Below are 12,859 nucleotides of genomic sequence, written 5' to 3' on the forward strand. Positions count from 1 at the left end.
AGGGGAGGAGGGTGAGTGGGTGAAATGCAGAGCTGTTCATGGGAGTAAAGCTTTGGGTTTCCTACCTGCAGTGTGTATCTGTCCCCGTGGATGAGCAGCTCGGAATTTTTCTAACCCTCGCAGCAGAGTTGCTCTTTGCATAGAGGAGAGCATCCTTGTGCTGCTAGCCGTGCTACTCGCAATTTACTCGCACAGCAGGATTTACATTAAGAATACTGAATCAGGGAATCTGAACTCCAGTGTACACACTCAACTTGAGGTGTAGGAGTTACATGGTGATACCTTTGTAGATTTTGAAAAACTCAGTTTATGCAGTTGGATTTTTTAGTATTTTTAACTCTGCATTATTCTGGGAGGGGTGCATACAGAAAGATAATGCAGAGCTCAATGTTTCAGTGGCTTCAAATTTGACTACCTTGCATTTAACAAGAATGAAGAAATCCCTACTGAATGGGGGGGGGGGTGTGGGGTGTGTTTGAGTCTGAGCTTTGTCCTGCACCAGTAGGGAGAATAGGTCCCACAGGCTAAATGCTGGTGTTGGTAGCAGCCATTCAAACTCCCGGTTTCTGCTGTACTAGCACAGGTACAATTAAAGCAATAATTTGCTCTGCTTCACATTTATTACTGGTGGTAATACGTAAGGTAAAGTACATCAGGTTAGCTATTAGCCGTCCTGTGACAGCAGGAGTTTCCCAAACCAACTGTAGATGCAACAAAATTGAATGTGAAAGCAGATGAGGCAGCCTCCATACAAAATCTCATGGTGCCAATTTTACACTGTCCCTTTGAAGACCTACGCTTTATAAACACACACACCAGTGTCCGCATCCTGCATTACACGAAAGTGGTGAAAGGAATAAAGCTCGAGTGTGGCTCTGGTGGTCCTGTTAGCTCTGTGAATGAACCTCTCGTCAAAATGGCAGTAAAAAAATATCTTCAGGAAACTGCTCTTCAACAGGAGCAAGTGCTGCTGGCTACAATTTATTTATAATCCAAAGTCAAACATTGCACAGGAAACTTAGACTGTGGTTCTTTCTTAATAAAAGCTAGAAGATGGAATTGGATAATGAAAATCCAGTTACTACAGTGGAGACCAGTTAAGAGAGAAGATTTTACAGGAGAAGACGCTTCTATTGCAAACAAGCTAGGACACATTCTACTCATACAGAGGTCAGTACTCGGATAACCAATACAGAATCAAAACAATACTTTAGAAATATTTAAAATCTCTGTTTTGGTATTGTATCAACGCACTTATATATCTATAATTTAGAGTATATTATATACATATTTGACACCAGATTGCAATAAAAGTCTTAAAAACAGTTTGATAAATTATTCTATAGATGCAACTTCCGTTGAAGGATAGTTTAAAGATACACACAAAAGATCTCAGGAATACTGTGGATAGATTTATTTTTTACATCCTATGCTGCTTTAAGACATTGATTTATGCAGAAATACTGGCCCTGGAAACCAAGTCCACAAGAATAAGAGATCTTGTGGGGGAGAGGAAAAAAAAAAAAGTCCACCTTACCCTGAATTCTCATATGGCTTTTGGTTATTAGAATTATTATTTTGACATACCAGACTATACCTTGGGCAGTCTAGGTACTGCAGTCAGCTCTTCCCCAACACTTTATTTCATGCCAACATCTTTAAAAGAGACGGCAGTACTTGTGGCAGGTTTAGGACTGACAAACGCTGAAACTGGCTCCCAGAACGCACAGGCAGTGGCAGCCTAGATCTGCCTCACAGAAACCTGCCCAAACACCTAAACCCCAGCTAGAGCAGACCTCCCTCTTGCCTGAAAGTTTCTTGGTTCTTCCTCCAGTGCAACTGCAAACTAGCATTTCTGCTGTGGTGGCACCTAACTGGACAAGAATCTCTCTTGTGAAAGGAGAAATCTGGAACAGTGTCACTTATTTTAAAATGAAAAAGCCACCTTAATGTCCTATGTTACCTTAGAGCTTAATTTATTATACATTAAGAGTCTTCATTTACAAATGAACTCACTTCATCTAAATACAGTTTCAACACATGGTACATAATAATATATGATGGTTTATTGTAGATGATGATAACAAATGACTTCTATCTAGAAATTCAACAGGAAGAAATATTTTGTTTCTGGTTTCACAGGGTATAGATAGAGTATCCGTGGTATGTGACTGCTGAGAAGTTTTCTTCTTTGCAAAAGTATGTTAAAAGACCTCATATATATCCCATTCCATCAAAATAATCATTAAACAGTAATAAACAGAAGTGTGAGAGTTCACAGGTTTTTCTAAAGTGAGTCAAACAGAGGTTTGTTCACTAGAGTTTCTGTCTCTGGTGAGCAGCTCACTGCAACTCCATTAATAAGAAGTGCATTATTTTATTTGCATGCTTTAGCTGTCTTGAAGATCTTAAATTGTTATCTTCTGAGATCCAGATGCATGCCATATGGTGTTTGTGCAACTAAAAATGAAGGGGTCTATTCTCGTCTCGATGTGTGGGGAATCCCTGAACACCAAGAGAAGAACATATCCTTAAGGGTTAAAGGAGGGAACACATTTTTATTTGTTACAGGGCTTACGGAAATGACTTCTACTTGCTACAAAGAATATAAATCAAAAGAGCTGTAGGTTGTAGGCTTATCTTAGGTTTCACGATGCCACCCCTCAATATATCTTTCCCTAGGAAAACATTTTCAAACTGAGTTATAAAAAGTAATACTTTTTGTTTGCTGTAACACAGAGCTGCACAAACACCCTTTTCCTCCATTGAGACATTTACAGAGGCTTGCAGTGGTGCACTACAGAACCAGGCTGGAGAGGAGGTTGGACCATAGGAAGCTGTAGACCTGCTAAGACTGCAGTCCCCCCAAATAAATCACACACTTTCTACTATCTTAACAGCAAACATAGTTAAACACAAAGATTGATTCATATCACAGTATTTTTCAGGGGACAAAGGAAAAAAAAAAAAAAAGGCAGTAAAATACATAGATACTCCCCTTCCCCACAATATATTGCCTCGGACCACCATTTACAAGTAGATCTCTGAGACAGCACTATATCCACTGCACTTTCTTCTCATGATAATTGCAAATAACGGTGGGATCAATTTAATATTTGTCTCAATAATCATATCAAAACTGATAGAGACTTAAGCCATCGCAATGCTTAGCTAAAGAGCCAGTGCCTTCATTAATTCTAGCACTGAGAAGTGGAGAAGCAGATAGTCTCACCCCATCTCATTAGGAAATGCTTTTTACAAATTTGTGATGCTCTCTCTGAAAAAATAAATCCTGTGCCTCTTTAGCAACCAAATGTCATTTTAATATCAACTCTGAGTGGCAATTTCCAGTTAGCAAATTAAATCTGTTTTGCAATCTGTTTCACTATATTTGCCATTTAGGATAGTAAAATGAGTCTGTAAAAAGTATTTTCTTCTAAGGAATTTATGACTGTCATTTCATTTAATTTATCCGCCTATATTTTAGGTGGATGCTAATGTGAGTATTCAGATTTTTCAGCTTTTGTCATTCAACATGTACCTGGAATTGCACCGGATTAAGCTCCTTTCCGTATAAACCAACAGCAAACACATGTTCTAATGATACAGACTTTACAAATCATTAAGAACTGAATAATACTATGCAAAATGGACACTGCGAAGCAACTTTCTGGATCTATCCAGGACAGACATTTGCTGGAGAGCAGACAGAGCAATCTCGCAGAAGCGTTATCACTTACAAAGCAAACTTACCTTGCATTAATGAGGTACTGTGCTAAGCTGATGTTTGCAGGGGATCCTGTGATTGTAACTTGTCGTTCTGCGGAGCCTTCTGTGGCATTAGCAATCTTGATCTGCGCTCCTGACATCTGCCTGATTTCATTTATCTTACTGCCTTGTCTGCCAATAATGCAGCCTATTAACTGGAGCGGGACAAAGATTGAGATTAGTGCCACAGACACAAGCAAAAACCACTTAACTGCAATTTGTAGTATTGCTAAAATATGGTTATGAAATGCTCAATATCAAAACAAAAGATTTTTGCTGTGCTGTCTGGAAGGAATAACTAGAGCAGTCTATTGGCTCTGTGGTCTCTAAACCAAGTTTCGCTGCTATGTGGCTATCAAGTATCAAGTATCAGATTACTTAGCTGTCTTCGTGGCAGAAAACGACAGCGTGCTGTGGTGATGACAAATACAAAACACAGCCCGCCCCGATTTGTCCGTGGCATCAGCAAGCCAAGAACAGCAGCTGGAAGTCAGGTTGACCACCCAAAGCTGCCGCTGTGCAGCTCTGCACCCTTCCGGCATGCTGCTGGTCCTAGACCTCCCTGGGCACACGTGGTCCTCACCTGGCCACATCCTGTGCTATTAAAGTCAGTGGGATTTACAGCTCTGTAACTGCAGGCAGAAGCAGGTGTAGGATGAGACTGAAATTTGTCTGTGTTCCTTTACAGAAACTTACCAAAACTCGTATTTCATGAATAAAACTGAGACTGAGTTTTGTGTATGTATCCCTAGATCCTCTCCATTTTTCTGGTAAAATTTCATTGGTGTTATCTGTAATTGTTTTAAAGGTTGTTTAAATGCTCGTGGTGGAGTCACAAGCTTTTGGAAGCTGTGTGCAAGACCTCAAGAAAGTGTTCGGCAGCTGCGCTGGGGTAAGGGAGTGTGATAGCTGTGCCAGGCTGTTGCTCCTCTGGCACACGGAGCCCTCCAGAGCAAGTGGGCACCAAGCCAGCAGCTGAGGCTGAGAGTTTTGGCTCCTGTAAGGGTGAGAAGGGTGACTTTAGTTTTGTGTTAAGGAAGGATGGGTGCTGAGAAGCTCAGCCATGGCCAGAATGGGTAGAAAATGGAAACTCCACTCTTCAGGTCTATTGACACTGGGATGATGCTGCCAGTTTGGCAGAAAGATGTGCCAAAGTGCAGAGCCTGCCTTCCCCTCCCACTTTTCCCACTGCTTCAGACCGTGATGTGTTACCTTTTCTGGTACTATAGTACTTTTGGAGTATCTTGCCAGAAACAGATTCACATTGCTGAGACATTTTATCAAAAGAAGAAAAAACTCCTGCAACATAATCTTTGTTTCATGCTCAAGGACAAGAAGAAAGCCAAAGCAGGTACCCGGGTAGCCAAAACAAAGAGCAAGCGTAAGATCACCCATGAAGGGGAAAAATGGAATTTCAGGAAACGCACACAGGATTTCCAGTCCTATTCAAACAGGAGGGCCTTGCTGAGATCCCTGTCCTTAGCCCAAGGACATCTCTTAGTATGTGATTGCATGTGCCAGTGCAGAGGACTATGTTCTCTGTTGGCTTTCACAGCCCAGAAAGCCAACCATATCCTGGGCTGCATCAAGACAAGTGTGGCCAGCAGATCAAGGGAGGGGATTCTCCCCCTCTACTTCACTCTCCTGAGACCCCACCTGCAGTGCAGTGTCCAGCTCTGGGGCCCCCAACAGAAGGACATGGACCTGTTGGAGCGGGTCCAGAGGAGGCCATGAAGATGATCAGGGGGCTGGAGAACCTCCCCTGTGAGGACAGGCTGAGAGATTTGGGGTTGTTCAGCCTGGAGAAGAGAAGGCTCTGAGGAGACCTTACAATGGCCTTCCAGTACTTAAAGGGGGCTACAGGAAAGGTGGGGAGGGACTCTCTATCAGGGAGTGTAGAGATAAACCAAGGGTAACAGCTTTAAACTGAAAGAGGGTAGATTTAGATTAGATGTAAGGAAGAAATTATGAGGGTGGTGAGACACTGGAACAGGTTGCCCAGAGAGGCTGTGGCTGCCCCCTCCCTGGCAGTGTTCAAGGCCAGGTTGGACGGGGCTTTGAGCAACCTGGTCTAGTGGAAGGTTCCCTGCCCATGGCAGGGGGGGGTGGAAAGAGCCTGTCTCTTGTGTGCATGAATGTGCCTTCATAAGCTGGCTGCCAGCAGCACAGGGATCCCTCAACATCCACTTCCTACGCCTCAGTCTCACTGCCCTCCACAGTCTGCTGGTAGTGAAGGTGAAGCAGGAGAGAAGAGTGTCCATAGCGCAGGTGGTAGCACCAGTGCCAGCCAGTGGTGAGGTTTGAGTTTTATCAGAGTATTCCATCAGTGTGAGGAAAATAAAGGCAGTCCTACCAGAGCATCACTGTACAGCAAAGCTGGCAGCACTAGATCCACTCTTATCTGTTAAAACCTGGTGTCAGCCTTCCGTAATTTTGTTCCCATGAAACATTTGCATGCCATACTGGAGCTGCAAGGTACCCAAATCTGGTCAGAAGTGTTCACTACTTCACAAGCAGAACAGAGCACAGGGCAGGGAAAAAGCTTTTGGTCATCTTTACTTGACTGTTAGGCAGAGTTGTTCCTCCAGATATCGGAGAGGCTTGAAGCGGCCAACAGGAGTGGAGTATGTCAGTATTTCCTTCTGCCACAACCAGCATCTAACCATTTTTGAGATTATGATATTGAAGCAAGTGGTGAAGAATCTGTCTGTTGTTACTGATGAACCTATGAAGCAGTGACCAGGATTTAGGCTCTGTGAAGCAGCTGTTATGGTGCCCGTCATGTCTTCAGATTCTTCTGATGTGTAGATCAGAATATGCTTCTGAATATTCCCTGATGTGCAGATCTGAATATGCTTCTGGTTGCTTTAATAATTATGTTGTGCCAACAGGAAAATGTAGACTGCACATATTCCCTCAGTCTGTCCAAAACAGGAGAGTGGAAATCTGATAAAATTCCTTGGTGTAAAAACCATGCAAAAGTATATAAAAGATATATTATTTAGAAGGATTCCAAGCAGCCCAGTTTACAGGCACAGTTGTCATTGTGGCATTCAAAGCAGAGGAACTGTCTGGGACCACTGGTTCTTCAGGCACATTGTGAGATGTAGTCTTACATGTCTGATTCACTGGCTCTGGGAAGGCACTTGCCGGGTCACTCAGGAGGCTGCCACTTGTGTGCTGGGGGTTCTCCATGGAGGCTTATAACCCAGGTGGGTTGGTACAAAGAACTGGAATCTCCTTGCTGACTTTGAGTTAGGTGGTGAGGATTCAGTCCAGACCAGTTGAGGATATTGGTATACAAGCATCTGGAAGCTAGGTCCAGCAACCTTTGTTCTGAAGCTCTCCAAAGCCATCCTTTGTTGCTGTGACAACGGGCTGCTTGAACATGCCCTGCAAGCCATGACATGACCTGCAGTTCATGCAGAATACACTTCTCCATTTGCCACACAGGAAGGACAGTAGTGATGGGGTACTTGGGCTCCCTCTGGGGTGCCTTTCCCATTATGCATCATTTATGCTGAAATCTGTGCAGTATCTGAATATTCAAGACTGATTGGTTCTGGAAGAACTTCAAGGGACTGGTTTTCATCTACAAAGCTTTGATCAGTCAGACTATGGACATTTTGTTTTACATAAAAAGACATCCCCTGCCTTGCTTTGAGATGAAGCCATGTCAAATTGCATCCAAACACGTATCTCTCTTCAAGACCGACCTTCCTAATGCTGTCAGATGCCTCCCTCTGTCGTTCTGTAGCTGGCCGTGCCACACAATTTGGCAAGGCTATGTGTCCCACAAAAGCCCCACACTACAAAAGCAAGCTTCCCCAGACTTGGAAACCTGCTACCTTGCATGTGTGTTTCACAGACATGGGTTTGATGTTTTTCCAAGCTCAGTAGATGGAGTTAGGGAATGTGGAGAACAGTAAACATATAGTTGTTTTCAAGGACTTCAGGTGCTGCATTATTTTTGATGCTCACCTGCTTGCTCCACATACAGTGAGCCTTACTCCCACTTAAGGAATAAATCAAGAGGAAAATCTTCAAAAAACAAGTAATAAAGCTGGCCCATGTGAAAGAGCAGCCATACCTACTATAGACTATACCAAGTCTACTATGCACTACAGTATAATACATATACTATACAAATATATGTATAATATACACATATGTACATAAAAACACATGCACACATAATATGTGTATGTATGTGTGCATGTATATATACATATATTTTAACTCTCTCAAGACTTGAGTGGAACAGCTCATATTAGATATGCACCTAGCCCAGCAGCCTGTGTCTGACTGGCAGTAGCACATGCTTGCAAAAGTAAAGGATAAAACCAGTGTGAGGTATAAAACAAAGTTGCCATTACTATCCCAAATTCCCACCTAAGGCTTACAGACTACCTGAACAGCAGCTGGTATCTCTGCCTTTATGATCAATAGTTCATGTGTCTGACAAATTTTTTTGAACCCATTTCTCCTTCTGCTACCCAAGAAGGACCATAGCTGAGACCAGCAGAGCTTGCTCATATGTTGTGTATGAACATCATCATTTGTCTGTACACCTCAGAATTTCAGCTGATGTTCCCTCCCTCTTGGACTGTGAGCACCAGGAAAAAACTGCTTCACTTTCTCTATAGCACTTCTGATCTGTCTTCCCCTACATCAGTATACCTCATTTCTCCTCATGCCAAAAACCGCAAACAAACCAACACTAAAACAGGGATCCTGCCTTTTGCCTTATTCTAGATTTACTTTGTTCTTTAGTAAAGTTCTGCTGGTACCAATGTAAGCAGGACTCAATCAGGAGTCTGGACTCTTAAAGGGTGGGACTGGAAGGTCTACTGTGATTACTCCTGCCCCAAACTCTTGATGCTGATGGTTTCTCTCAATACCCTATGCCATCCCTGGTTCAGGTCTCTTCCATTTTTTTTTTCCTTACCCATAATGCTAAATACATATATGTTTTCCCATAATGCTAAAGTCACTGACAGAGCCTAATAATAACAGCTTCCTGCTGGGTGTTTCCTACAGGTTTGTTTCTCTACATCCCTCACACTGCGTCACTTCTGTGCAGCACTGGGAGCAATCAGACTTTTGGTTTATTATCCAAGTCAAATGCTGTGGAGAATTGCTTGTCACAGGAAGTGGTATGGAGCTCACTTTCTTTTTAAATACTGGTAAAAAAATCAGATTACTTTTTTATAATGAATGTAGTGCCGGTAAAAAGGGGCCAAGGAAGTAGCCTCTGCAACTTCTTATCTGCTGTCCGGAGCAGAGGGGCTGACCATACCTGTCCCCAGGTGTACGTGCTTCCCCTTGGTTCCCCGCTGCAGAGCAAGTCCATTGGCTTTGGCAAAGCCTCTGCATTAGTTGAGCGAGCAGCTGCTATCATGAAGGAGACTCTTCAATTGCTTTTCATAAAGCTACAGGCTTTCTTCGTTCCAGGTTTAGGTTGGTTTGGGTTTTTTCAGTTAGAAATCCTAGGTTAGAAATTCTCTATAGGAAGAAACAGTCTCCTGAGGTATGATTACAGTTCTTTACAGACTTACTGCAGGGCCTGGAAAGAGATGTTTAAATACTCCGTGTCTCTTAAAAACAATAATGATAATAATTAATTTCACTTTCCTTGCCAGGATAATGCAAAATCTGGACTATAATAATTTCACAGGCTTTGCAAGAAGGCATACAAAAAACTGAGAAAAGATGTTCAGAAATGAGCCTTCTTATTACTTGTTTTGTAACCCAAATGACTGCGGATTTGTGTGCGTTTCTGTTTATTGAGGGCCCTCCCTAAAGTGAGCAGCAGGTGGTTCTGGGGGGATTACTTTTAATGCTAAATAGTGCCTTGTCTCACAAATGGTCTCACTTCAATTCTGATGGATATTAAGTCTGCAAAATCTTTTTACTGATTCTTGAGCTCACCTGGATAGGTCTACTTGAGGAATCAAATGCCAGTTTCTTAGATCAAGGGGAGACAATGTGCAAACATAAAAAATGATATTTTTTTTTTTTCTTGCTAATGCATCCTTTTAAACACCGCTAATTGACAGAATCTGGTTAATTCTGTATTTTTGCTCTGGACATTGTTTCTCTATTACATGAGAGACTTTCAGCAGTAAGATAAATTTATTGAAGTTGAATCCACAGGTCCCTTGTCTTCCATAGAAATGCTTTGATTTACACTACTGCAGGACCTTTCCTAGCATATCTTGCATGGATTATTAAGTTTTGGACTAACCATTGCTTTTAAACCCTCTCATACAACTGGAAAGTTTCTAAGCCAGGGATGGACTTAGCCACCAGCACCTTAGTATTTTAAGAAGATGGCACATGTTCTCAGGACTTTTCTGGGAGAGGGCTGTAGGGAGGGTGAGGTGCACTTTCCCTGTAACGTGTGGGTGGTGGGTAACCTTGCTGGAAGTCACAGCTAGGGTTGGACACAGCCCTCATGTTCTCCTCTCCTTAAGGGTTTGTGCTGATTCTCCCCACTGCAGGTAATGGCTTGGGGATCTGCAAAGATGAGAGCTCAGCCTCCCCAGCAACCACTGGTGGAAGAGGCAGTGCCATGTGGACCTCCCTGGAGCATCACATGGAGCTGATACTGGATCTCACTGTTGGGTGCTCTGAGAGCACATGTGCGTTCCCCTCTGTTGTTTGCAGGGAAGCACTTCTGGCTCCATGGGAAAATAAAAGCAGTTCTTCAGTATGCCATTTCCAAATTGGATGGATTGACATTTCTTTTTCTATGGAGTATTGATCAGTTTTATAGCTTTCTTAAAATGTTCTTGGTGCTTTCTGAGGGGGAAGTTGTCTTCCAGTTACTTGCCTCTGCCTGTCTCTCCCACATTGTGCAAAATATGCGCAATTTTTAATGAGACAGGTTTTTTTAATTGTTGGTTTGTTCTTTTGCTCTCAATAGACATTTTAGGGGATTGGAACATGAAATCTTAAGACATCTATTATCTGTGTCTAATCAGCTACACCCACGGATACCATCCCTTCCGTTCCCTTAAGGACCTGCCACTGTTAAAGACACTTTATTCTGGGATTTATGTGAAACGCACCTATATTGTGTAACTTGGGCAGCAGCGGAAGGCCAAACAAGATCACAGCAAGGAAACAAAGGCAACCAAATGCTCCTGTAAAAGGATTTGATGAGGAAAAGGAGACACTAGATAAGGATCAAAGTGACTTCTGAGAAGGACCTGGAGAAATGTCATCTGTGTTCTCTTTTTGAAGATACCCAGAAGTTACGAGAAAACCTAGAAAGGCAAATCTTCTGAATTCATTATTTGGAGAGGAAGACTCAGCTTTTAACATGTGGAAAATAACTTTCTGTAAAATTTATTTCTTTGTTCTCCAGTATCTCTTTGATATTGAGAAACAGGTTAGCTGCAATTATCAGCATACTGTACAAAGAAAGCAGCATGAGTTGTTACGGGAACTATTAATAACAGGAGAAAAATTTCTGTCACTGCCTTAATGCCAGAGGAAGTGAAGAAAATTTATTTTTATATGAAAATATGCAAATTGTAAATGTCTATTAATATCTTCTTTTGGTACACTAGGCCAAAGTCGGAGCTCCTTATTCTCCTGACATCTGATTTTGCTCCATCAGATTCTTACCAAGGCTTTGGCTTTATATGCTTATCATTATTTTGGTTTTAAAAAATAAGTGTAGCACGTGTAAATACACTGACTTCTCTGGTAGCTGCAGAGCATGTAGATATTTGCAAGTCTCATGCTCTTCTCATGCATGATGGACTTTTGCACACATAGCACCTATGATAAGGAAGCTGGGGGACTCATGCAGCACAGGGGATCCCTGAAGTCGGGGCAGGCAGGAGACTGGCCATGTGCAGCCTCAGGGCTGCAACACAGCCCTGTGCCAGGGCCCGCAGCTTCCCTCACCTTCAACCAGATAAATAATCACTCTACCCCAAGACCGCCTATCAAAACTCGACTAGGAGATGCTTATTGGGAAAGCGAAGTCGAATTACCCATGCAGGCTTTGCTGAACTGCTGTTGCCTCTCCTATCGTGACTTCCCTCCGTGCACAGCATCTGACTAACGGGGCACAAAGGAAGCGTGGGTGCTGGTGCTTCCTACCCAGATCCCTCTTGGCCCCATGTCCCTCTGTCTCCCTTATCTCCTCATTTTTGGCACTGGGCTGTCTGGAGAGCAGCCTTGCTGCAGCGGTGATAGGGCCATGGGACATCACTATGCACGGTTTTGCTGGGAGACCCCAGGGAGGGTACCCTCTTGCTGCTGCAGCCCAAGGCCAGGCTGGTAGGGCACTGCTGCCAGCCCAGAGCACCGGCAGAATGAATGCCTTGGGAAGACACAGGAGGAAACTGGTTTTCCCCTTGAAAAACTCCCAGGCAGCCTGATGGGACACGAGAGCCCTTCCTATCCTCCATGCCAGCACTGTGCACATGCACACGCACACATGTAGTGCCTGTGGGCAGCCCTAATGCCTTTCAGTCCTTTAATGCACACCTTGACACCATACAAACATCAGAACTCCCTTTCACCACCTGTAGAGCCCCTGCAGGCTGTTTCTAAGCCTGACCCCATTTTGGCCTTGGTTTTGCTCCTTGTGCAACAACAACAAGACATGCACTGCATAGGCAGAAAAATCTTCTATTAGAAACAGTGCATGGATGTGTGTTTGCTTTTCAGAGGATAGTGCTGAGCTGGGGCATTTCATACCTCCTAGATTGGGGTTTTTTAGAAATTGATGGGGTTTTTTAATTTTCTACTGCACTACAGGACACAAGGCCAACTTTCTCCCTCTCCTTCTCAGTTATGAGCCCTGAGAGAAGTCAGAAGAGTGACCTTGGATTTATATCACTGATGGCAAGAACATCTGCCTGAAAGTGAGATTAAAAAACTTGCACTGTAAGGATAACTAGGGTGCTCCCATAAAATTCTCAACATACAATAAATTGGGTTGTAAAGCAGGTACTAATAAATCAGCACGGCATTTTTTAAGTAACAGCTTACAAAATCACAGCACTCACACCTTTGCTTCTTTGTTATTCTGGCTTTTTTTCTTACTGTAAATCATTGCCACTGAGTT

At 43.0% G+C, this 12,859-nt stretch overlaps 1 protein-coding gene across 10 annotated transcripts in view; it reads right to left on the bottom strand.

Moving 5' to 3' along the window:
- LOC141957617 (poly(rC)-binding protein 3-like) overlaps positions 1-12,859 on the bottom strand; it is a 543,962-nt gene that overhangs the window by 16,830 nt on the left and 514,273 nt on the right. For 7 of the 10 annotated variants that reach the window (XM_074899411.1, XM_074899413.1, XM_074899407.1 and 4 more), the window contains one exon: positions 3,754-3,923. The exons of 2 other annotated variants lie outside the window; for them this stretch is intronic. In XM_074899411.1, the coding sequence (XP_074755512.1) occupies positions 3,754-3,923 (170 nt within the window). Of the gene's footprint in view, positions 1-2,040; positions 2,506-3,753; positions 3,924-12,859 lie in introns of those variants that run through there. One more of the 10 variants, XM_074899410.1, reaches the window with a different exon arrangement.

The sequence above is a fragment of the Athene noctua genome, chromosome 2 (assembly GCF_965140245.1).
Source record: "Athene noctua chromosome 2, bAthNoc1.hap1.1, whole genome shotgun sequence".
Classification (NCBI taxonomy): domain Eukaryota; kingdom Metazoa; phylum Chordata; class Aves; order Strigiformes; family Strigidae; genus Athene; species Athene noctua.